This window comes from Molothrus aeneus, chromosome 12 (genome assembly GCF_037042795.1).
Source record: "Molothrus aeneus isolate 106 chromosome 12, BPBGC_Maene_1.0, whole genome shotgun sequence".
Lineage (NCBI taxonomy): Eukaryota > Metazoa > Chordata > Aves > Passeriformes > Icteridae > Molothrus > Molothrus aeneus.
Window position 1 is genome coordinate 13339439 of NC_089657.1, and position 27484 is coordinate 13366922.

The following is a 27484-nucleotide window of genomic DNA, read 5'->3' on the forward strand; positions in this document are numbered from 1 at the left end:
GCTAAGGAATAGATACAAAATTAAAAATACAGCTTCAATAAGAGAAATGACAACTCATAAAACTGTTATTACACTTAGCAATTGACTTGGATCGCTCTGTTTCACACAGTGACTTGTTTGGGTACACCAATGCCTTCTGCCTTCATAACTTTGCCTTAGTGTGTGAAAATGAACTGTCACATTTCTCTGAGCAATATTCATTTACATGCCCATATTTAAATCTCTTTCTCAATATTAATTTAGACTGTCATACTTTAATCTCTCTTGTCACTCCCTGGCTCCTTTGCAATTAAAAAAGCACCCACCTCTTCCCCAAATGAACAATGAATTACTATTACAGATTTTCACCTAGCTTTTGTAGAAATACACTTTCTCCAATAATGTATTTCCTTTCTTTGTAAGCAATGATGATTAACACATCAGACAGTTTATGCAGAGCTTTTCAATAGCTCTAATGAGAAAGATACTTTTTTCCACATTCTACAAGGAAAACCACCTGTACTGTATTGGTTATAACCATGAAATACCATTACAGAAGAATTGTAATCAGATATACAGAAGCTATGAGGCTGCAATGTTGTGAATTCTGGAAACTCAGAAGGAGAATCAAAAATTAAATATTTATTTATAAAGTATTGACATTAATTTTTTTGTGAGAATGATGGAGGGTAAGGGGGAATGGAGCTCAGAGAAAAAAACCAAGCAAAGAAGAGCAGGATATCCATGTCAGCCAAAGTGGAGAAAATGCCTTGAGGTCCCAATTTGCTTAGTAAACAAAGAATGTCACTAGGACAACAGTTTGACTGAATGTCAGCTGGAAAATTATTCCACAGAGAAAGATTTTGAGATCAATAAGAAGTCTGTAAGAAAACACTCAAAAAAAAAAAGGACATGAGGAAAAGAAATTTATGAGTGCAAAAACCTGAATGGTTTCAGAATCAGAGAGAGTACTGGTGCATTTGAACCCATTAAAGCATTGGAGTGGAAATTTTGTTTTACTAGTTCTTCCCCTTACAAGCTGAGTAGTATTGTTTAAAACGAAGCCCCTCTCAGTGGCCCTGCTCCCTGTTCCCCCCCAAAATACACAGCAAATCTGCTTAGCATTTATCCCAGGCTGAAAGCAAACTTACACCCAACCAGGAAACTGCAGTCTCCAGGCACCTGATTTAGATTTAGAGCAGTGGCATTTTATTTTGCATTTAATGTATTGTATTGTTAGAAGGACAGGCCATCCTTTGATAGCATCCTATAAAATTCCAAAGACAAGCTGAGACTATCATAGTTCAAAGATCAAGATCTCCAGCAAATATATCCACACCAGGGACTTTGCTGCCAATTGCAAAAGGAATATGCTCATCTTTATTACCTCATTTCCCTTACAAAAAAGAATGTAAGGCCTGGAATAAAAACATCCTGGTCTAGAACTTTGCCTACCAACAGGGACACTCAAAACCAATTTTCTGCTGACACACAACTTGACAGTTGCAAGTCAGACTTTCTCTGCTTATCACTTTCCTCATAATGAGCTTCTCCTGTCTGACATGAGATCAGAACAGCAGCAGAACAGTGTCACCCTTTGATCTGGGCTATTCTAGATATCTTCCTATTCCTTCAGATGAAAAGTATTTGATTTTTGCCATCTGCAGCCAAATCAACCAATTTGACCCAAAGCTTGCCTAAGTTAGAAGGCTTTAATAAGGATTTGACTCACTTTCTAAATGCAGGTAAGATATTTTATGGCTATTTCCAGAAACCAAACCTTCTCTATAATTCAGCACCATATATTACCCGCTCAGCTTCATACACACACAGGTATTTCCTTAGCTTGTTAATAAAAGCTATTCTGCCTTATTGTAAAAGCCAAGTCCCATTTTCTTCTCTGATTTTTTTCAGAAAGAGGCTAAAAGCATAATAAAATATCATCCATTTATTTTATTTTCTTCCCATCATTCATTATTTGAACAAATATATTAGCATACTTAAAATACACTCTGAACCTGTGATTTTAATATACTTTATTGAAAAAAGTACACAGTTTAAATTGTATTCAATGGGACAAAGCAATGGTCACCTCTATCTACCAAGTCCTTTTTTGATGAATCATGACTGCCATATGCCAAATTCACATCTGCACGACTTGCAAAGTAAAAAGATAAATCTTTTTTCAACATATCTTTAAGAATTTATATCACCAACAGTTTAAAATCATGAAATGCTGATGCTCTGACTATATTTCATGTCCTCTATGTTGCACCATTTCCCAGTTCACAGTTTATCCATGTTTTAGCATGCCAGTTGAACACATCAGTCAATGTCACCTGGAGAAAATCATCAATAGTAGAGGAAGAAGAACAAGAGAAGGTTTAGCACTAAGGCCTGAGACACCGCCACATTCTCTTGCATTTTCCTAAAGAAAATAAAACAACAACAAAAGAAAATAAATACAAGCCACTACAGTCAATTATGACACATGCTTTTTTAGCAAACATAGGCATTAGAGCACTGATGCAAACAACAAAGCCCATAAATTAAATATACTCAGGAAGTTAATGCAAGTACACATTTTGAGTTGAACAAGTTTAGGTTGTAGACTGAAACAACAAGCACTACACCATCCTCTCTAATTTTTTCTTTAGGTCTTGTTCTACAAGAACATTATATCAGCAGAGGCAGAAATTAAAGTTACTCCAGAGTAAAAAGGATGACAATGAACCTATCCTGTACAAGCAACTGTAATCACATCCTGGTCTCTACCAGCTCTCCTTGGGCTGTGTGAGAGCATTATTCACAGAGCAGTAAATACATGGTGTGGAGGGGTCACTATCCCTCCCAGGCAATATTATGTGTGAGCACAATGACTATAGCATGACAGGGGTGATACTGAAACTAATTACTGAAGCAAACATGAACAGCAGAACATTCCCAGCCATCTCTAAGGAATCCTGTGGTCACTGCTTGGGCCAGAGTAAGTTCTCAGATATTCCTGGCTGCCAGTGCTCATACCCTACCACGTTCTCTGACATGACACTAACCAGTCTGCAGAAGCAGCAACTCAAGGCATTGTCTACATGAGTACAAAAAACACTTGTAGCACTTCCAATATCCCTCACTTCCCTGACTACTGAGTCTTATGATGATTTCCCAACATTTCATCTTGGAAGATAGTTTTCCTATTAATCATTTTTAAAGAAATAAAAAATTTACCAGAGCTCAAAAGAAAGGAAAAGTAGATAGAAACTTACTTCAGGGTGAAATCCATGACAAGATTCTGGGCGTCTTCTTATCTTCTGAGATTTCAACCGTTCACATTTAAGGGATTCATTATGTACAAGGCAGTTAAGGAGAGATGCTCTGAGCATTGCATTCTCATGGGATTGTTTTGAAATGAATACAGTGAATTTCAGCTCCTTTCTTCCTCTCCATTAAAACCCCAAGGTGATATGTGTGGTCACCACAAGGAAAAAAAAGTGATTCTAGTGCTTTCCTCTCTGTGATCTGTGTTTTCAACAGCACGTGTGCACTTACACTGCTGACCTGCCTTTCCATAAGTCTACAATAAAAGCAGACCCCAGGCTGCTTCTGAAAAATTCCAGCTTATGGGAAAAAACTAATCCTGAACTACCTGAACTACAGAGCAGCAAAAAACAGGAAGTAGAGCAACAAAAAAATCAAGTGATATATTTACTTTGCTAAACTTTTGTAGATTTGGAAAGCAGGACTCTGAAACATTTTCAATGCTCCAGTCAAGCCTTAAATAGAGAGATATCTATATTAGAGTGAGTTCTGTAACTTCCAGTATAATGAGGTCCATCTGATAAGAAAATTACATACTTAGTGGCTTATTTGAAAGCTGTTCAGCTGTCTAAGGATGACCATGACCTTATGCTACATAGGATCCATGTAAGTGTGTTTGCTTAATTCATATTGGCTGTGAAAAACAGGAAAAAAAAAAAAAGTGAATGCACATTAATGAAAAAATGTGAGAACATATTCCCAGATGGCTTAATTTCAAACAGCACATATAATGGGTGATGATGTCATGCAATACAAGTTTTACATGATAAGAAGTTTTTCAATATTTGCATCTTGAATCTCTTTCTGACCAGTTTGTAATAATAAAAGGATATATCTTATTTCTATAGGTGCCATGGTAATTGGTGGGATAGAATCACAGAAGCATTCATTATCTACTACCACCATGAAGAGGTTGCTACTTGGGATCTGCTGGATAACAAAAGACCTGAAAATTAAAAAGAAAACAAATAATGGTGACATTATCAGCATTTCTGAGCCACTGGTTCTTGTTAGGAGTTTATCAGACTTTTATGTATTTACAGTCTGGAATGGAACAGATCCACAACTCTACTGAAGGCTCCCCTGCAGCCACACACTGACAGCTCACAGCCCCAAACTTGAGTCTCTACAGTTGTATCAGGGCCTTTGTGCACCCTGGGTCTTGCTTGAAGCAACAGCAACTCCTGATCAGCTTTCACCTGTCCTCTGGAGAGCCATTTTATTACTGAGCCAACAAAACAGAGATTAGGCCTCAGCAGTTTCCAAAGTGATTTATTTTAGAATAATGACTATCTGGTATAAATATGGTGATAACTCAGCACCACATTCAAATGAAGACAAAGTAGGCAACTCAAAGGGAGAGCAAAAAAATAAAGGCATTTTTTGTAAGAAGGAAATCACCCAGGGAAGGATCCTGTGGGCACCAGTCAGTGATGCACAGAATTTCTGTGAGCTGAACCCTTAAGCACATACCAAAGAGAAAAGGGGCAAAAGGCAGAGCCAGATAGACACTATTTAAGCCAGATAGACACTATTTAGCCTTTCTTTTGAAACTCAGGACACAATACAAAAAATGACTTTAAGCTCAGACCCAATTCTACGTGAAATTTTGAAGCAATCTGTTAGAATTTGTACATCCTATCAGCAGCATGTCAGCCATGTCAAACAACACTGAAATCTGGCAGCTCCAAGAATTAGGTGTTTTGCAGTGTGGTTTGCTGTAAATGTACAGAATGCTAAGTGAGGGTTTGAGCACCAAGAAGATGTGGAGAGAAACATATTTTTCCTCAGACATCTTTCTTTAAAATACATATTGTCTTACTATAATAACTCCCTGCTTTTTCCAAAGATCACAGAAGATGAAATAGCAGAGAGGGCAGGGAATATTTAGACCTAGCCTAAGAAAAAAAATTTGGAAAACTTACTATAAAAATGTTGCCAACGGAAAGATTAAATGCTTTTCAGTATTTTTTAAACTTACTGAACCTCCATTAAAATTACACTTAGAGTGATCTGCAATATGTTAACTTTATGTTTATACATGAAATATACATTTATGGCATAATGTAAAAGGCTGAACTTTATAAATGTACCTACCAAACAGCTGGAGCATGTAGCAAGACTGACATCATTGTAATGGAGCATCTGTGGCTTTGTGGATTTGTGTGTGGGAGAAATGGGGCCAATAAAAGGAAAGGAGGAAAAATCTTTAGCAGGCAATAGCACCAAAATTGTACTGCATGAATTTCTCAAAACAGCTATGAATAAATCAAACAGTAAAGGATAGAAAAAACATTACTTTTATTGCCAGAAATTGGCACTATTTGCATTTTGTGCAGTCTGAAACTTATATTCATTGTATCTTTAAAACTAGCTCAGAAAAGAACCTGATGGGCATAAAATGCTTTAACAATTAATTGGATGCTAAAGGATTAATTTCTTTTTGCTGAGAAGGGAGTAATTACTCTTCTGTTTTACCTGTGGTGTGCCCAAATTCAGGCCCTTTTTTGATACCCCTTTTTGTCACCCCCCAGGTGAACACTGGAGCCTGTGGAAAGCATGTACCCCACAGCCAGGTTTAAATTAAGGTGCCAGCTCGGGAAAGCAGGGAAATTTCCCATTCTGATCCTTCTTTCACCCACTCTGAGGTGCCACAAGGGCTGTGCAGTATGAGGCTATGCCTTCCTCAAACTAGAGAGGGGAGAAGAAAAATTCCCATCATTTCACCTAGCTGGGATGAAAGCACTTAATCCAGAAGAGTGTTTCAACTACAGAATTATGATGCTGAGTAAATTACTACACAGCTAAACTATTAAGTCTAGCAAATTTTTCTGTATTGCTTTATTACTGAAAGCCTTCATTATTTTTGATTTCATCAATTTGGGGAATGCAGTACCTGCATCGACTGATGGAAATTATGAATTAAAAGCAGTTCAAAGAGCAATATATTAGTTAAGTAAAAACCCCTCTCTAGGAGCTATATCACAGGTATCAATGAAGTACCTTGACTCTGTTTACCAAACAGGGAATATTCTCACAGACCTACAGGCTGTTTAACTAGTAGAGAAGTTTGTGAAGTGTCTAAGCTTATGGTGGCTGCCACAGAGCTATAAAGAAACAAAATACTGAAAATTTTGGCCTTCTGTAGCATTTTTTTCCTTAGTGCACAATAACAACTTCACTAATACCTTGAAAAGTGAAATAACTTGCTTCTCATCCTCCCGCTAGAAGTTTTTTAACATTTTAAAAGAAAATGTTTTCTTCCATCAAGAAGTATATGGATGTTTCCCCTTACACAATTCTCAAACATAATCTGCAAATGAAGTTGTAAAGCCAACATACCAACAAGTGAAGATAGAGGATTCAAGACATCGATTGAGCCAACCAAATAAATAAGGGCAAAAATGTCCATTTCAGCTTTCTTTTCTATTTCTAATAGTTTGCACAAACAAAATATACCTCCTTCAGCCATTGTAATTTAAGATCATTTCACAGTCATGAGATATTCCTACCCTCACCAGATCAGTGGCAAAGAAATTTGTGCCAGTTGTAACCAACACGGTTGCTGTGTGACTATTCAGATAATTCACATGGCACTGCTTCCATGCCCAAACTGGATAAAGCACACAATCATCCCAGCAGCAGCTCTGCCCTTTGAGCCCAGCCTTCTGTTCCCATGGTGACATGCATATGCATCTTTGAAATTCATTTTGAACACTCATGCCAGTAAGTCTCAGGAACCAAACATTCAGAGAAAACAAAAGGTGCACAAACACAGTCAGACCAAAGCCTTTCAGAGACTGAGACATTCCACCAAAATGCTTCACTGTGTAAGCCAAGGCTCTGTTGCAAGGGAGAAAAACCTCCAGCAAACAGCTTCCATGGCTGCAGGGAGAAATGAAGTCGCTGACAAAGTAGGGAAAATGGTATTATCTTTTTGTGAGATCCACTGTGAGTCCCTAAAGGTTCTCTTACAATAACCATTCCTGAACACCTGCTGGCTTAAGCTGGCATTTGTGTCCCTGGTAATATGGAAACCAACTCTCAAGGACTGAGTAAGGGGTTTGGCTGAACTTTATTGCTGCTTTAACAATCAAAAGAAAGTCTATGTTTAAGTGCTTTATTATTAAAGAGAAGGTTTCACATTTAAAGGATAAAGCCCTTCTTGTTTTAAGAAATGTAAATCTTTTGATTTGAATCCTTTTTCTCTACTGCAGTATCATCACCACCATTCAGTGGGGCAGCACAGGAATAGGCTTGCAAATATCTCCAAATATAAAACAGACTAAACTGTTGGGGTTCCTGTTGAAGCTACTTTGAGTCAATAAGAAGCTTATTAATAATTTCTCCTCCATCTTTCATCCACAGAGGAACTAGCTTGGTTTATTTGATGTACAGGTTCAGAGGCTTAAAACAGACCTGAAAACAAACTGTTTCTTGACTTTGTGGGGAAGGTGGGGAAGGAAGAAATTTAATACTTGAAAGGGGTAGACAGAGAGGGAGGAAGAAAATCTAATTATGCCAAACTATTTTGTTAATGAAGAAAAAATAACAACAGAGAGTAAGTCTGCAAGGAACTCTGTATTTTGAGTCAGAGTGTTACATGACAATTTTGTCATGTTGCACACACAGTATCTGTTTCCTTTTGACCTCTTTTGGTTTTGGTCCATATAAAAGCATGAGCGCAACTAAAATGCAAACAGGTTTGGGAAGAATACAACAGGTTCATGTTTTAATTGGAAGTAGAAAATATTTGCTCAAAAAGCAATACTTAGTAATCTGTTCCTCAAAAATTAATTTTTCATTGTGCAATTATAAAAAAATAGACTTGGACTGCAGGTACTGCTGTGTTCATAATTATATTTGGTAGTCATGCTTCTGAAGGCATGAGAAGAAAGCACACTTTTAATGTGTGTCTGGTGGCTAAATGACTCTTCCCACAGATAATCAGTTCTTTCTCACTCCTTTAGGCAGCCTCTAACCTGGAAAGCATCATAAGAGCACTGCAGGGCAAATGCTGGGGTGCAATCACAGCTGCTGCCTTTGAGCACATAGCTCAGGTTCCTGCAGTAGAAGGGTGAGCACCTCCAGCTCTGGCCATGCAGAGACACAAATTATTCAAGGACAATTCAGGGCAGGAGCTTGGCTTTGGGGATCTGAGTCAACCTCTGCAGGAGGGCCCTTCTCTCTAATGGATGGACAGTGATCCTGCAGAGAAATGCATCCTGAACAGGGTGAAACATGACTCTTAGCAAAGCCAAGTGTGGGCTACAACACCTTTTCTGACTGAGCCAGTACATTACATTCAAATCTGGTTTGTTGGGTTTTTTGGGTTTGTTTTTTGTTGGTTTTTGGGTGGTTGTTTTTTTTTTTTTTTTTTTGTTTAAATTTAAATTGGAATCTCTCCCTTTTATTTGTACACATAAAAGTCTTTAAAGAGTTATAACATATATTCTATAGTTATAATAATTTCTTCCCCAGACTGTTAAAAAAAAAAAAACCCAAACAAATCAAATCCCCCAACCTAATTCCCAAAATTCATATTATAAGAATTGCTTTCTACTGTAAGGAGAAATAATTAGAATATATACAGTACAGACAGTGCAGAAGCAGGGACTGATCTGACACTGCCCTTGCAGCACTACCTTCTCTCCACACTTCTTTCTCTTCCTTTCATCTTTCTGTCTCTGAACCCCTGGGTGGTAAAGTGTGAGGGAACTGGGAGAGGGACAAACCTCTCTGGGAAAGGAGGAAGATGCTCCAAGATGGAGGAAAGGACAGGGACAGCAGGACAAGCAGGGACAGTGCCCTGAGGGAGAGGCTCTAGGGAAGCAGGTTTGCTGCTCCTGCAGGAGGTGCCTTTGCCATGAGAACTCTGCAGAGTGTCTCCTTAGAGATTCTGGAGCATTTCCCATGCTGATGGAGGCAGGTCCAGCGGGAGCAAGGCAGAGCTGTGCCCTTTGTCCCTCCTGGCTGCTGTATCCCCTGACAGACCCAGCCCAGCTCACTGGCCAACCTGCAGATCACACCCTTCTGTCAGTCACTGATTCCCCTCCTTAATGCAGGCCATTGCTTCACTACAAATACCTCAATCATATGGTCCAAAATCTGTAGGTGGCAGGCTTAACACCTTGTCTCTGAAATGCAGTTGGCTTCCCCTTTCTTTTCCTAGCATAGCTGGATCAATAGCAGGCAAAGCTGAGGGAATTCTATTTCAGATGCACCAGAGATGTGTCTCATCCAGCTAAGCAAACCTAACCTTTAAGCTGTTTACTCCCCACTATTTGACTACAGCATCTGCTCTTAAAGGAAATCAATATTGCAGCTGAGCAGCTTAGTCTCTGTATTTCCATGCAGGAGAGGTAATCCATTTGCTTGTCCACTGGTGTTCAGCTTTGGACAGGATATAAACTGAACACAGACATGAAGTTTCCCTGCTAATGAGCAGCCACTTCCACAGCCCCAGCACAGTGAATCTTGGGGAAGCTGCTTCAACACAGCATTTTTTGTAGGGGCCTGGCAGCTGTAAGAGAGGGCACAATGATAATGGGTTGTGCAGACTGAGGATCCCAAACACCACCATTTCTTGGTCATTTGCATTGAGCTATTTTCCTTTTCCTGGCCTGCAGCCCTGGTGCCATTGGCTCTGGTGGCTACTGACACTGACACAAGGCTTGTTTCAGCAACAAAGAATGGCAGGGAACCTCCTGGGAGCATTCAGAATTCTCTGATTTTCAGATCCATGGCCCCCTGTTTTCTTCAAACAGCTGCAAAGGCTGAAAAGTGTTAGAGGGAACAGAACTAATGTCAAGCAGCAGCATGGAACTCGGAAGACACAGGATAAAACTATGCTTGTGGGACCAGAACATTTAGAGAGAATATCTTCTCATTATACCGAAGAATGGAAGATATTTCTTTGTAATTTGGGGAGGATTTGAACACAGCAACAACACTAAAAGCAATTCAGCTTGTTTAAAAAAAATGCTGTGTGTTTCCTGTTAAAAATTAATTCTTTTTTTCTCATAGAAATACTTCATTATTGCACTTTGCTTTAAAAAAACTTTGTTCATGAGTAATAATTGCTGATCTATGTGCTGTGCTTTACAATAGGTAATCTCTTTTAATTTTACAAAAATATCCTGCTGTTTTATCTGTGCTTATAACAGACACTATGCAGTAGAATAGGTGGTCATGACAAATACATGGCTTAGGCAGGATTTTAGTAATATAAATATTTAAATCACTGTACAGATTCACTCTTAATTCCATGCTCAGGAGGCTTAGCAGCCTGATTTAAGGGCAAAAAAAATCCATGTATGTATTTTCAATTTTTTCCTTAATGACCACTGGAGCACTATTACTATCGTTTAATGTCACAGTGATGACTGTGGGACTTAAAATCAAATTATGAGTAGAAAATCAGAGTATTGTGTTAGCAAATGTCCCTCCTGCACATACATAATCATATCAATAATTTTCATGTGACAATAGAAAAGATCCTTTAAATAGCACTTGTTTGCTCAGGCAGACAAATCCTACAAAGCATGGAAGAATTTCACTGTGAGTAGTTTGAACTGAAATAAACATAAGACAAGATTTTCAAATTGGCAACCTAAACAAATGCACAAAGATGTGAGGAAGTGTCTAAATTTCCATGGAACTCAACTTAGATAGCCCTTAGTGGCCACTCTGGCTCTTGAGCATCACTCTAAACTCAGCCTTTTCCCCCTTGGTGTTTCAGTACATTTTTTGTCTGCAAACCTCCATTAATGAACTTGGAGTATTTTGGATGTAACTTTGGGATTACATTTCACATCTGTCAAATGTGATCTTTCCTATTTTTTACAGAAAAAAAATACCAGCATGAGGGCAGAGTGAATGGAAAATATTGTGCATGCTGCACTCAAATATGTGTTACTCACATAACTGTTGGTTGCAAACGTTCAACCCTAATGGTCTGGAACAAACTTTAAGAATTCAACTGGAGTGCAGATATCCACTTTGCTGTTTCCCAACTCCTATCATGTGCTTTCCAGGCTGTTGGACACATTTCCAACCCACATCTCTCTCGCTTATCACATTTTTGTAATGAATGAATTAAATATTTATATCACAGTCAAGTTGTGCTACTTGTTTTTTGTTTTTTTTTTGTTTGTTTTGTTTTTTTTTCCCCAAATAAATGATGACAGAGAATGAAATATCTAATGCAATTTGTAAAAATAATATATATGCCAATAACAACATTTCTGAGAGCTGGAGCTGTATATAAAAAATCAGCTAATGGTTCTCTCACATGAAAAGAGGCAGATAAACTTCTAGCCTCAGGCTTGAAATTGGATCTTGACCTCATGCTAGCAAAATATTGTCACCACATACAGCCTCACTGCAGTACAATTTGGTATCAGTGCAAACATACTTAGAGCAAAGTTCAGCACTGAGGATTTGGGTGAGCAGTGTCATCCTCACCATTCCTGTGCTGCTGAATGCTCAGAGCCCCACGGAGCTGTGCCATGGCTGGAAACTGAGGGGTTCCCATCAGGATCCCCCAAAAGTGCCCATCCTCACTCACTCCCCACCAGGAAGGGATTCTTTCTCAATTAACTGATGCTCAGACAAGAGTACTTGACCAACTGCATGTTAGGAATGCTTCAAACATCCAAAAACTTAGAGTGCACAACATTTAGGATGACTGAAGATCCTCAGTGCAGTGAGGCATTGGACTGTTTGTGACCTTTCTAGTGCAGCCACCTTTCCATATGAGGTGTAGGAAAATGGAGAGTTTCCATCTCCAGCTTTAAAATGCATTGGCAGTTTTTCATCAAAGAAATCAAGACCAGAAATCCCACAAACTTTAAATATTTGCCAGCATTCATACCCCTGAACAAACCCAAGGTGAGTGTGACACATGTGGGCCTCCACAAGCACGGTGGGTACCTGGTTCTGTGCTCACAGTGACCAAGAGAGGAGACACAGTGACTGGTACAAAGCAAATCATATCAGAGTCTCCTAAAGACTTTTTCTTTTCACAGTGACACCTGGTTAACAAGACCACAACAGAGAGGTCAGGAAAGATAATCCAGGCTGAAAAATGCAGCTCCACTACAGCATGTTCGCAAATATGTGTTTTTAGCAGAGTCCTTTAGCTCACTACACAAGTAGTTGTGGTTTCTATTGAGAGACATCTCAGATTGTGTTTTTTAAAATGCTATATGATTTCTAAGCTAGGTTCTAAATATAATTTTAAGATTAAAAAGCAAGTTGATAAATTCTGGTTTAGAAAGGCTCACAGATATCATATGACATTGTAAAAGTAACATTTAATTGCAAGAACTGGTAGCTACTCTTTTCCACAACTTTAGGTCAAGTCTCATCAACAATATGACTCTAACAAGGAACTGCACAACAGAAACTGAAGTATAAAAAGCAGAAATGACCTGGAGATTCACATTAAAAGAGCAATAAATCCTGGAGCTAAAGTCCTCATTGGATGTGTCCACAGAGTGTTTTGCAAGGATGTTGTTAATTTATTTCTGTTAACATAAACTTTAGTAATGATTGGGTAGGCCACATCTGAAAGACTCAAGCAGACAACGTGCCATCTTTTCCACAGCCAGCTAAAACTCTGCATTGGTTTATCTAATATACAAATGTTCCTTGCACGGCTTTCAAATCTTAAAATTCAAGCTGTTTTTCTAAGTTAAAGACTTTAAAATATTCATTAAGCTACCCCAAACCCTTTAAAAAGGAAACTGCTCCATGTAAAGATGTTTAAGCCATGTTTGCATTGTTTTAAATCTGCCTATAATATGAATATATTACAAACTAAAATAATGTTACATTATTAGCAATTCTTCACAAGTGTGCCTGGCTTTAAAAATTCATTGCAACGTTTCTCAATTTCAATAATCTTTTTCCTATCCCAAGCCATTATTAATAAAAATAATATCTATTACTACTGAGCTCTATATATTATGGCACACATACAACTTTTTAAATCCCTTGTCATTACAAAGCATCCTTTCATTGCATCAGCTACTTTCTATCATTTCATTAATATTTTTTAATGCTTGTTTAAAATGTAAAATTAAGCTAACTTTTAAGTAGATTATGATTTATATTTTAATGGAGTACTGATTTTAACTATGAAGAGTGCAGATCACCACATTCCCCTGCAGAGGTTTTATTGGAAGTGGGGAGTTAAGAGAAAGAATGCACATCTCGTCCTGATGGTGAGAGAAAATCTGGTAAGCTAAACTTAATTTTCACTAAAATTCCAAGATTTTGTGGTGCTTTCAGAGGGAGACATAAGGTGGCAATCTGTGTACAAACAACTAAAATGCTCCAGAATTCAGCAAGCGTACAAAAAATGTTCTGAAACAAAAAAAAAAAAAAAAGAAAAAAAAAAAACACAATCCCCAAGCAAACAGAAATTCTCCAGCCTTGAAAACTGTCCAAGGGATTGTTAAACTGATGACTGGCAGGCACAGACCTGCCTGGTAACTTAGATATGTCTTGCCCTATTATTTTATATACCTTTTTTCTTAAATGAAAATAGTAATTTAGAGTGTTTCCTGAACTGGTCATTCAAAATATACATTATCAAAGGGTAGAATTAAATTGCCCATACAGTGACTTTAAATTACACCTGCATGACAAACATTATAATCACTGGTGCCTTTGAAGTGAAGAGAAAGTTACTCAGCCTGCAAGTGGAGAAGTGTGGGTAACACACAATATAACATTTTAAGCTAAGTATAAAGACCTTTAATAAACAATTCTTGCAGTTTAAATTGCATAATTTGATACTTTTTACAAGGAAAGAACAAGGAAAAAATATTTTTGGATCTTCTGGAGTTTTGGGGTTTTGGCTAAAATAAGTTTCTAGAAATACTGCTGTTGCCTCAAGTTTAAAGACTTTTTAACAGCCATAAGTATTCTTCAAGTCTGGAAGATCTACTTTTCAAAAGAGAAGTGCAAGATAATTCCATATACTTAGATTGTGATCCTCGAGACTTGAACAATGAACCACTGAGGCATGCAAAACGCAGAGTTTCCCTTGAAGATATTCCTTCAGCTCCATATACACCTAAGAAATGTGCATGGAGCTGAAAGAAATGAAGGACTGCTCAGCATTGTGAAGAGCAGTCCTGAGCAGTTTGGCTGCAGCACACCTGTGACCCAGCATGGGCACAGGTCAAAGCCATCCATGTGCCATCGTCCTGCGGGTACCGGGCACGGCTGCTGGGAAAGAACTCACAGGGTGGGGAAATAGAGACACCATTTCCCTTAGGATGATGAAAGGCCCATACAGTAAAAAAGAATACAATCCAAAATGTCTTCTAGAAGATTTATAATTTAGAATCTAGAATCTATAACTTAATGCCCAAGGACAGACACAGGGACATTGAGAATGCATTGATAGAGCTCTGAAAGAGAAGAAATCGGCCCTGGGTGCTTTCCCTGGTTTATGTGGCAAGCTGGTTTGTTTAGAAGTAAACTAACTACATCTGAAAAGGCAAATGATTATTTATTTCATGGGAAATTGAACTGTGTATTTATTTTCACGTTTTAAACATGATCAAGTACAGCAGTTTGGCAAGCTTCTACTGAGAAAGAAATGCGGAAATATTTTAGCAAATGGTGGTATGTCTCGAGATTAAGTGGGTTTTAAAAACCATTTCCATTTTTATGTCTGCAGATTGCACTGCTCCTGACACTAATATACTCATGCCCTGAGCAGTCTGCATCTAATTTGTGTTGTTATTTATCTGTTACTGCCAAATCTGTGCATTTAGTGGACAAGTCTGAAATTTGCCATTATAAATCCACATGAAGGGTTCAGTGTCATCCTAACCACACTTCCATTGCCATTTACGTCTTTTTTTGACAATAAATGGCATTCAATGCCCAGTCTATGAGAAAGCAAGAGAAACAATTTGGTTTCTTGACGGTTTTCCTTGTTTACTTAATGTCTGCTTACTAACATTCTATTGGGACAAATAGATGATAGATGGGACAGTGTTTAATCAAATAAGTAGTTCTTATACATTTTAACAGGCAATTTACAAGTTATGCCCAACAAGATAAAGTAAATGCATTCATCTTTTATATTTGGCATAATTAAAATATGCATAAATCTTTCCCAGGGCTAGGATGATTGTACCTAAATGCTTCCTTGCTTCCCTAGTGACAATATGGCTTTCTTATATTTACTTTCCTCTTTGTCTTAAGATTGTGAACAAAGGATCAACTGGAAACAAAACAGTTTCTTTGGGGTTTTGGTATTGACCTTGTAGACCCATGAGTGCTGCAATTAAAAGTGAAGGGGGATTTTTTGGAAGTAAGGCCAGATTTTTGATCTTCATCCAAGTCCAATATGTCATCACACATCAACAGGAGAGGTTAAAAGGGCAAATTTTTAAGCATTTGACTGTGCAACTGCTGCCTAATCTGTATGCCCACAGTTTTTACAGTGAACACACAAATTTGGCAACTATGCACTCAACTGACTCCTTGCAACTTAGAAAATTTAACATTAAAGTACAAATAGTCAGATGACTAAATTGCTTTACTCACCCTCATAGCAGTTATAGCTGAAATTAATGGTATTTTCCCAAATGAAGCTAAATAAAGACATTTGAATTTTCATGCATAAATGAGATTTGCAATTAGACAAAACCATTTTTGTTTGTTCTACAAAGACATGGAGAATATACTAAAAAGACTGGCAAACATTTTCTAATCAAATGTCTTAATAGCCATCATCAATTCTATTTCATAAGGACTTTGACATTCTAAGGATTCTTTTCTTAGACACTTTTACTGCAACTAAAATTTGTTATGATGATATTCCCAGAAGGCAAAAATTGGTGAGGTACCCAGTGAGCATTGCTGAAGAACATTGGTTTGCACACTTATATTTAAAATTGGCTAGAATATTGGGACAATACTTTATAAAATTACAGGCAGCACTGAGACAAATAACGTCTAAAACTTTTGATGTCTAATCAGGAACTCATCTTTGAGCAGCACAACTCCTTTAAAGCCCATACCAAGTCCATCTGTCATTAGTGTAGTTCTGACTCACAGAACAAATGCCAGTTGAGAATGATAAAGAAAAAACATTTCTCTTTAGCAATTAATTACTGTCAACGTTGAGGCTGTGATAGAACAGTCTATGATATAAGTTTTCAGAAGTAAAGGGGTTTGTTTTTTTATTAGGTTTTTTGCAATAAAAAGGAATAGCTTACTGGAAAATATGAAACCAATTCAGATTTTAAAAAAATCCCAGTTTTTCTCTCTTGTTGACAGTGCTTCGAAAATGTGGGTTGACTTGTTTTTGATTGCTGTTTAAATAACAGATTAATTTAATAATCATTGGGATATTGAATAACAACAAATTATGGGGTGGGACAGCCAAACCCTGACCCTAATGACATTCTTATGTTAATTCTTATTTTCTTTTAGGCTCCTGCTTTCTTAATAAAACCTATATTTTTGAAAATCTTTTTTAAACATTGCAATTTATCCCAAAGTAGTTTGCTTGTAAGAGATAAGTTTACATATTGAGAGTGCATTTTATATGTCTGTATATATTTATTGCCTGACTCAAAGCCTGCTTAGGTGTATAGGTGTCCTTCCATTGAATGAGTTCCCAGAGATGGCTGTAAATGTGAGCCAGCTGTTAAAAAAGTAATTAGCAGGTAGTCCTTTCTACTGTGAGATTTATTTTAGCATATTTCAATTTAAATCCAAGTGCCCATGATTAAATTTATGATTGGAAATGTTTATGAATTTTCATTAGTGCAGTTGGTAACTGTCCCTCTGTGCATGGGCAGAGTATTTCTACAAGATCAGTAACAGCACACCCACAACAGAATAAAACTGAGCCTCTGCCCTCACCCTGTGACCTTGCTGGCTATGACTGTGACTTTGTTAGCAAAACCACAGTATTTGTGCCCAAAATGTCTTATCTGAGTAACATTATATGGTTTCAATTAACATCAGTCATCATTTTTACTTCTACTAAGAGACTGTTTTTAGTCTCCTTTTTCAGACAAGGGCTCTATAGTAGTGCCTGGCACTGCAGGAACAAAAGCCAGGGACTGGGGTATCTTTTGACACAAACTTGCTTAAAGCAGAGTATTTGCACAACTTTTGTCTGCAAACCTCTTCACAATATACTGACTTTCAAGTAGTTTTTCAGTATTCCACAAGGTGCATAATCAGGTAAATATTTACAATTATCTTCTTCTATTTGCAATAAATATTTGCAATTATGTGTCACAGATTAACCTATAACATGATCTAAGGAGGACACAGAAAAGAATCCCACTGGCTCAAAGTGATGCTGCACAGGTTAAGCACCAGCACAGTGTCAGCTCCAAACTTGCTGCATAAAAGATTGAACCTGAATTCTGACTGATTGAGCCCATCATTCTTAAATTACAAATATTAAGCAATACACTTGCTTGTAAAAATATTTATTGGTACTGAGGCTATGAAACAGAAAACTGGGTCAGAAGATGTAGGTCTACAAAGGACTTTGGGTCAAATTCCTGAGCTGTTCTGCGGGAAAGTGTCCTGGGTTATAACAAAAATATTTGGAATCCAATGCAGTCTGCAATCTTAGATGCAATTTGTAGATTGTTAATGACAGTGGGTAAACGGGATAATGAACAACTTTCCCATGAGAATCTAACAGCTCTTCTGGATTATTTCTTTAGGTTTTGCCATTGCTTGTGGAGAAAAATTATGGGTGCCTTGAGATCAGTTTGCAACTTACAGGGTTTTCTTTTATTTTTTTTTCCACTGTGGAACACAAAATGTTTTTCTATGAAAAAGATCTTAGTGCATTATTTTTGAAATACTATAATTTTCACTAAACTCAGTTTCCAACTTGGTGCATTCCAAGTATTGCAGAATTGTATTATTTTTGAAACTTATTTCCTTTGACCTGAAGTTACCTAGGAACACAGATTAAAATCTGCATTCCTTTGAGAAAACCTAGTCCTGTTAAATTAATCTTCTTTGCATGGAATCATGTCTGTTTGCAATATTTAAACAGAATCATTCAACGGTTAGGGTTTGAAGGGACCTTAAAACCATCTGGTTCCAGCCCCCCTGCCATGGCAGGGACATCTTGCACTAGACCAGGGTGCTGAAAACCCCATCCAACCTGGTCTGGAACACCTCCAGGACTGCATGATAATTTGCAGAACTTCTCAGTAACTTTCTGTTAAATTATCACAAAATAAGGCTGCTTAAATTCTACAATGTTGGCACAAAGCACTCCCAGCAGTGTAACCTTCTTTGTATTCAATATGTCAAGTGGAAAAATCACGGCTTGATTTTGTTGAGTTTGTACTTTTCAGGGAGTGGGACCCATTGTTGCATTTAAAGGGTTCCAGAGCATCAATTTACAAAGCACTCTCATACTTCTATTCCACAAAGCCATATAAAACCAATTATTCATACTAGACATTAACAATTTCCTTCTACTTAAAAGTTGGTCAGTAGCAAATGAAAAGTGAATATTAGCACTTAAAATTTATCTGCAGTGTACTTACTCCTGTTTCCTGTTTTAAAGCAATGAAAATATCAAGGAGAAAATTTAGGAGTAAGTCCAGAAGCACACCTATTGACTTCAAAGTGAAGTTTTCACCTTTATTTGCTAATTGCGTATTGATTTAGCCTGGAAAGGAAGAGCTGTAACAATTTTTGTTTAACTTATAAATTCTTCCTGACGTTTATATTGATAGACAAATTATTGCTGTAAATACTAATCTCCTGGTGATGACAAGCTCTCAGCATAAAGGAAATCCAATTAAGAGACTTATCTAAGTACAGAAATTTGCATAACCAATACCTATGCAGTTTCACAATTAAAATGTACCAGTACTACAGTCAAAATGTCACAGCACATGGGCAGCAAATGCAGAGAAAATACACTTTCAGTGTGAAAGAGGAAAGCTAGACCGAAATCTTCCACTTCTTTTTGCTCTATAAGGGACAAGTTTACAGGAGCACTGGTAGAAATGACATTACAGCACTGTCATGTGAGATTTGTTATTAACTCAGCTTCCCAGCACTGGAAGTTTGGAGAATAGATTTAATCGTCTCCCACTCTTTCAGACTAACAGTTCTAAGAAGGAAACTCTGTTTGGCATTCCAGTAAAACAACCAGATCTCACAAGGGAATTCCTGACCTATCCAGCATGGTTTCACTCCTGGACAGGAGACTGAACAGCACTTACCTTTTGAATCTAAGTCTTACAGCCTATGCCCCTAGAATGCTGCCTGTGTTTAGGAAAAGAATTAAAACATTCACTATTTGAAATTAACATAAGCCTCTACCACTTTGACATTTTTTTGGTAGAAAGCAATAGGCACGGCTTTAATTTAAGAGCATCAAAGTTTTAAGTGACCCCTGTAAGAGGAGAAATGACACCTTGACAGAGGTCAGTACCCAGGATAAAACACAACAGACTCGTACATTCTTCAACACAGCCTCAAATAATTCAGTTTTATTGCTTTGTCACAAACAGTTGCATTAAAAAAAAAAAAAATGGAAAGGGCTTACTTGAAACAGTCATCGCAAGCAATGTTCCCCGTGGTCTCCTTTATGGTGCGCTCGGAAACAAAGGCTGGGTACTCTGTGTCACAGGGCTCCAGGGTCTGCTTCAACCTCTGAGCTATAGGCACAGGAAAAAACATCTTGATGTTAACATGAGAAGAACAGCACACAAAATTGTGAACAACATGAGATGCTGTGTTACAGAGCTCACAGAGAACGGAAATGTTACTCAGCTTCTGCCACCCTGTGAGATTTCCTAGGCAGTGCATAACGCTATTTTTTCAATTAAATTAAAAAAAAAAAAGTTTATCCATGGAATGTAATTTTGCAAGATATCGCTGTTAAAGTAGTTATTAATGGTTTAGCCATTGCCAACCTACTTTACATTTATGCATGAGTTTTTATTCTTTCTGTGTAGATCCAAGATGGATTTACTGTCACTTTTATCTCAGTGGTGCTGTGCATCACTAACCTTTATTCATGGGAGTTTACATTTATTTGGTATGTAAATTGTGGTATATTTTACTGAAGCCAAAACATGTATTTTATATTACAGCTGGGGAATCTTTGTAGGGTTTCATCAGTTAAAATAACTCTGTGGGTGGGAGAGGCAGAAGAGTTACTTTACCCAACAGCAATGTTTGTTATCTCCTTCCCAAAATAGTAATAATTAAGACCCCATAGCACCTTTAATCTGAAGTCTTTGCAATGCAAGGAAAAAGTGTCACTATTTCCATCCTAAAGATTGGGAAACTGAGTTACCAGGGAGCAGAGGTGCTGGTTCAAGGTCAAACTACAGGACAGCTGCTCTTCTGGCTCTCATTCTGAAGTATCTGACACAAAATGTTTCTCCCTCATTCCCTTTCTTTTTCCTCTCCACCCCTTCATTGTTCCTTAACACAGAGATACACTTTGCACATCAGCACAAATGTTAGCCCTATCTTAAACTAATTGCTAAGTGGGAAAACAAGATGAGGTATGGCAAAAATAGATTACACAGAACAGGCTCTTGGGCTTGACAGACCTTCCCTGGAGATGATCTGTTTCAGAGTGAGGGGTGCATCCACTGAGCAGTGCCAGGGGAGCCACCACATCTGCATTTCCAATCACACCAGGGCAGGCATTTCTGAACTGTTCACACTTGTTGTATGTGATAAAACCCCAAAAATTATTCCATCAAATGCACAGATCTCAAAGGAGGTACTAAAGCTGGTCAGAAAAGTTTTGTTATCTCTGATGTTTTCACTGTGGTTGTGAGATGTTTAATAGTTCAGCATTTTTTAGAAAATTGTCTTACTAGCTCTACTGCACCTCTTCCCTTTCTCTTCTGTTTTCCTTATCTGTTGTCAGGAATGACTGGAGTTTATCACCTGTGTTTTGAGTCTACCCTCACTTGTATCAGCATATGGCTTGTGTATCCAAGAGGCTGAAAAGATTCACTGGTCTCACATTTCCTGCACCTCACTAGAGTCCAGAAGGTGATGGGGTTGTCCAAGGTTTAGGGGTTCTTCTCTCTCATTTACAAATGTGATTGCAATTACAAGATCTTGTGCAGAAGTATTTTCCAAAGCAGGGTTTGGCAAGGAAGCAGGTGTGTGTGGACCCTCCAGCATCTCCACAGTACATCACATTCTATTAATGTCACAGTTTCAGTGGGAAGCAATTTCTCCACTCGAGGAATTAATGTTTTTTTGTTGTTTTTTTGTTGGTTTTTTTTTTTTTTCCCCTGAGCTTTGGTAAATGTTCTTAAGTAAAAAATAAATGTGCAAGTTTATTAATTTTAATTTCACAAAGTGCAGTCATAAATATGACAACTCTGAGTGGTAACATAGCATTACAGAAGACAATACCTAAGCATTTGCTTTTCTCTTCTGCTCTCTTGTGAAATATCTTCTGCTTTTTCTTCCTAAAATATGCTGCTTCCAAACAACCAACCCTTGCTATCTAACCAGATATGAGCTGGGCAAGCACTACTCTAAAAATACTGAGATCCCAATGAGCATCTTGAGGGGGTATTTCCAATACTCTTAACTCATCAAAGTGGAGCAAGTGACTTGTGAAATTAAAACTTCACTGTCAACTAACCATGAATGGAAATTTCTCAATAATACTGGTCCATCAAAGTGCTGCACTGATAGTTTTGTTTTAAATAAAAGAAAGTTTGGAAGTTATTATTGCCTCTTCTGTAACGAGTGCACTCTCAAAACGCAAACTCAGACATTCATTTTCATGAGCTGAAGAGGGATGTTGTGTTTGAAAGATATTTTCTCTAGCATACAATGCAAGTTCCACTGGATGTTTCATGTCAGGCTATATTAAAACATATTTGTGCAGTACATTTGGAAAAAAAAAATATATTTCCTACACTGGCTGCTTTGGCTGCTCTGCAAGCACCAAGGACTAGGACAGGCACAGCTGCCACTCCTCAAGGAAGGGTTTTGCATTTTCTGGGTCTAGCACAGCAAACCTGGCTGTCCTTCACAGCCTCAGTGGTAGGGATGGTTCTCTTCATGCTTAGGGAAATCACTGAACAGTTGGTCTTGGTTTTAGGGGCCTGACTGATATTTTATCTTCAGACAGGATATTATTTTGGCATAAAGACAGCCTAGTATCCAGGCAATGCAAATATTAAATGAAGCCTAAAGCAGCAATTTTATCCCCTGCTTTGCTAAGAAATATGCAAATATGAAGCTGAAGAATTCAGTTTAAATTCTTACACCAGTCAATGACACACAGCACAATTTGCCTATTAAATTGTCACTTGAAGAGCACTGCTCTTGTAAAGTGGCCCTTTACTTTTGAGAAACATTTCTAAAAATGCCATAAAAAGCCTGGTAAAACACAGAAAGACAGCTTACACTGAAAACTTCCCATTCTTAGTGGAACTATTAAAAATTGTCGTTATTTCAAATGAAGCTTCTGCATTTAAAAAAAATATTTTGGATAAATTGAATTTTAATACATTTTAATGTCTATTTTTGAATGGAATAATAAAACAAAATACAGATCAGCCTTTTTTAGTATAAAATATACTATCTTAAGCTTTAAAAATTATTTTTGTATGAAATAATAGAGATGATCATATTTCTGTACACTTTTTTTGAAATGGCATTTTCCAGGACAATAACTCCACTACATTTTATGGCAGCTCTAGGAAAAAAGAAAAAAAGTTGTATAACTAAAACAGTGTAATTGCTTTATTCACAAACTTTGTTTTTGAATGAAGAGAAATGTTTTTTAAAAACATATTTAATCATCATCTACTATTTTAACTTTTCTGTCATAGTGGTGTACTGTGTTCCTAGAGTGCACACCAGCACTTACTGGTTATTCACAGAAGATCTTAATTCTCTTGTGTTTTAGGAAACATTAACAAAGAAGAGAATGCTGGCATGGGAGGAAAACTGTTATCAGATGTTTATTATTTAATCTAAAACAGTGTACACACATCTGAATTTCAAAAGTCCTAATTACTCTAGACATTTCTGCCATTATTCTAGGGAAAAAAAATCACACTTACCTTTAGCTGTTAGATCAGAGTGCCACCAACTGCATAGATTAAATTCCACAAGGAACCTGGAGAAATGATTAGAGTTTTCACATTACCCCACAGAATGTTTTCCAAATACTAAACTGGCAGTAGCTTGATAACATTAATCCTATTTTCAATAAAAGCTAACACAGAACTGAAATTCAAGTTACTGGCATAACTCTGGGATTAGCACCTACTCCTATTCTCATATTTTTACTGGGTTATTTTTTTCCTTCTGAAAACTTGTTCTGAAATTAACCCCATCAATAAATCACAGATTTACCCATTTTTAATTTAAAATATTGATTGTATTTGGAATGTTCACTAAAACTCTCAAAGCATGGCAGCACACTCTATTTTTGCTGTTGAACATTATTTCTTCATCATGTGGGTATTTTAACTCTAGCAAAATGCCATGAGATTATAACTGTCCTGGCTACCACACAGGAGCACACACAAAATAGTTTCTTTTATTAATTCTCAAATTGAAATAATAGGGCTATTTTATTTCGAAGAGCAGAAAAGAGTAACCATTGTCTAATGAACTCTAACTAAATTGCAAAGAACATTAAAATACACCATGATTTACCTGGAAGAATGGACTGAAAAGTATCAGCCAATCAGTTGTTGTAAAGTAAAGAATGTGAAACCAACATTCAGTTCATCATATGCCTGTGAACTTACAATACTTATAAACATAGAAAGTTTCTTAACATTTGCAAATCTGTGAAATGTAGCATCAGTCTCATTTTAACACAATTTATTTCCCTTATATTCACTTAGAAAGCTGCATTTATCAATCTCTGCCCTCTGGCAGCAGCCATTCATTTAATTCTCCTTAACTCTTATTCTGAACTTTGAAAAAAGCTCATACAATTTACAATTAAACAAAATTATTACAAGAAAAAATCAGTTTTATGTCAGTAAAGATAAAATTCACTCATATCTGCAGCTCTGCTTTCAGATAAGAAGAATAACAAATCATATAGCTTAATAACACAACACATTTTAAGGCTTCCTCTTCTCCATGTGATATTTCTATTTCTTAGGCACCTTCTCTTGAAGATAATGATCATTATGAATTAACTGGGAATTTTAGAAGAATTAATGGAGATAGAAAAATTCAGCAACATCCAAGTGCACCTTATCTGGCACTGTAATGGGTCCTTCCTACAGAATTTTATGAAGTGACAAACCATACAGTGAGTCAGGGTAACAAGTTTCTGCTCTGACAGCAGCCCACCCAAGCAGCATCACAAACAGCCAGACATGGATCTAAAATTGAACAGTAAGCACAGAAAGAAATTTAGGTTGTGTATTGTGATCTGCTAAACAAAGCCATGCAGATATAAGTGAAGACCATGAGTGTAATAAAAGTGAAAGTGCGCATAATACAGCCAAAATTCTCTCAGAATTCAAAAATGCAAAATTGAAAAAAAAGATTGACAAATATTAATATATTTAAAATCATCCAAGAAAAGTAGCACAATGCATGTAAAATGCGAAAGGTACAAATATTAATATTCAAAAGTAGAAATATTTAGCAATTCACAGAAATATTTTAGATTCTTGATGAAATCTACTTACAAGACAAGTTCAGTCATAATCCACTTTACTGCAGCAAAGAAGGCATTATAAGGCTGGAGAGAAGAAACTCATTTAATAAAAAGTCAAAACATGCAGCATTTATAGCTTAACTGAATTCTTCATGTAAAAATCATCCTTTAGATATTCAAATGCATATGGAGCATAAAACCCCCTTTTTTAAGGATCAAGAAATATTATTATACTGATTATTAAAATGCATAAGTAATGAAATTTTCTTTTTATAATATTTGGTCATATGCACAGATGATCAGTGGAAAAAGGAAAGGTTTTGCAAATGATTCTTAAATCTTTAACCTCTAGGGGTTCCTATTTCCCAGGCTATTGCTGGAGGAACAGCTCGGGCAGATAAAATGAGCTTTTCTTGGGCTGCAATTCACAGGCTTGCCTCTCTATAATGCAAATCTCTGTTCATTACCTCAGCCTCATTAGGCTCAGAAAAGTCTGAATTTACCTAAATGTTTATCTATGTCATTTCACAGTCCACATGTAAGTACTTTAAGAAGTTTTTTCCCTCCTCCCTCTGTTTTTCTGGATCATAACAAATACAGCAAATCCTTTGAAAATCCTCTGTTGACAGTACTTCTAATACATTCTGAATATTTCATTTTTGAAAAGACTATTAATAGGATTAATCTTTCATGAAAAAAAGCCAGGCAGAAAAGTCAGCTTCCAGAAATCTGGAATTTCTCCTTGTCTCCTTCATTTTTGTTAGGATGTCCTCGTTGCACAAAATTCTGCCAACTCTGTTGGATGCAAACAGAGTATTTTAACAAATAGAAATCATAATGACAGAACTCCTCAGATATCTAAAATCATGCCCAACCAGCCCAAACCAGCACTCACTGGGAGCAGTGCTGTTAGGCAGAGCAGTAACAGGACAAATAAAATTTTCAGGGGCCACAGAGAAAAGTTTCTGTGCAGGGCTGAGGATTCAGACCCAAAGGACTCAGTCAGTGCCACGGAAGGCTGAGATCCCAACCCAGCAGAATGCAAAATGTGTGAGACAGGGAAGATTTTCACCTGTGAAGCCCTGTCTTATAGGAAAAAATAAAGAACTGCAAGACTTTACTGGAGATGAAAGAAAAGAAAATGTCAGCCCTGTGGGACATCTTATTTATTTTCATTCCAAATCAAAACCCCCGAAATTTCATGTCCAAGTAATTAAATTTGCTGTATACTTTAGTTTTCATAATGGCAAATTTCATGTAAAACAATGTATTTGTTATTACTGATGACGAATAATTATTTAGTGTGAAATATACCATGTGTTTTAGTAACTATTAAATTAGTAGAAATTAATTAAAATTTCAAACCCTAGTGTATTTGAAAAGATTCATTAATGTCTACAAAAAATGAAAAAAACATTTTGTTTTGAAATTCCAGTGGAAAAAACATGGAATCACATTGATATAAATGCACTCTCATGAAATGTGATTTTACTCAAGAGCCTTTTCCACTCACAGACAGTTCCTTTAAAAACTGCAACAAAAACTGCAGTTCTATTCTCTCTACATATTTAAAGCACCATTGAGAGCTAAAATAATTTCGTTCTGTGACTCCATGGCACAGCTACATTTGCAACAAAGTGGTTCTATGGAGAATCATGCAGGTCTTGGAGCAATTAAAACAAAAGAAGTGCTAAATAACAAAGTATCTGGAGAGCTGTTAAGAAGCAATATTATTCTGATAAAGGAATGGACCTGGTTATCTGTAAATCTAGTCCATCCCTAATTTATCACCTCATTCCCTCAGTCTAAAAGGCTGGGAGAGAGTCTCTGATGCCTCTTCTCTATGCTGTTTAAAATAGGAATTTTATAGGGAGTTTCCATCTCGTCCCTGTCTCTATTCCTGTATTTATGAAACCATAATGCTCAACAGGAAGGATAAACACTTGTAAGCAAACCTCTTGCTTAAGCAGAAATTATATTGGATACTGTCTAATAACCTGATATGCAAAAAACTGGGCAAAAAACCCAAGAAAATGAGGAATCAGCCCAATGTGTCTCTAATGCAAGTTCTCTTTATACTTTTTCAATTGTCATGGTTGATAGAAGTGATTGAATCAACAGGAAAATAATAACCTAAAACTCTGTTCATCTTTCATACTGAGGATCACCAAAACTCTCTTGTGGTTTAAAAAGCTTGACTATGTTTAAATAAAAAAAATCCTTGACATGTCTGAATGTATCCCATAACAGATACAAGGGATTTTTTCTTGGATATCCTGGACAAAATTTGGAATAATAAAAAAACTCCTTTTGGATTAGAGCCCACTTTTTAAGGGATAATGCCTCAGCTCTACATGCTGAATGCTTAGGCAAACTGAACTGAAGTCCCAAGTCTTTGGATAGAAGGTTTTTTTAAGAGCTGTAATATATTTTAAGGTATTTCATGCAAATGTGTTTCACAGCAGCCTGTTCTATTCCACTATTAGTTTAGGTCTCATTGCAGTCTAGTATTTATGATGGGAAGAT

The 27484-nt window shown here is 36.9% G+C and overlaps 1 protein-coding gene across 3 annotated transcripts in view; it reads right to left on the bottom strand.

Moving 5' to 3' along the window:
• Positions 1–1912: 1912 nt before the first annotated feature.
• Positions 1913–27484, bottom strand: part of CACNA2D3 (calcium voltage-gated channel auxiliary subunit alpha2delta 3) — a 388352-nt gene continuing 362780 nt past the window's right edge. For 2 of the 3 annotated variants that reach the window (XM_066557980.1, XM_066557979.1), the window contains 6 exons: positions 24990–25042; positions 23391–23446; positions 19877–19988; positions 4125–4240; positions 3243–3322; positions 1913–2407 (listed from right to left, as the gene is read on the bottom strand). In XM_066557980.1, coding sequence (XP_066414077.1) covers positions 2315–2407; positions 3243–3322; positions 4125–4240; positions 19877–19988; positions 23391–23446; positions 24990–25042 — 510 coding nt within the window. In that variant the 3' untranslated portion in view covers positions 1913–2314. Of the gene's footprint in view, positions 2408–3242; positions 3323–4124; positions 4241–19876; positions 19989–23390; positions 23447–24989; positions 25043–27484 lie in introns of those variants that run through there. The other variant, XR_010784371.1, reaches the window with a different exon arrangement.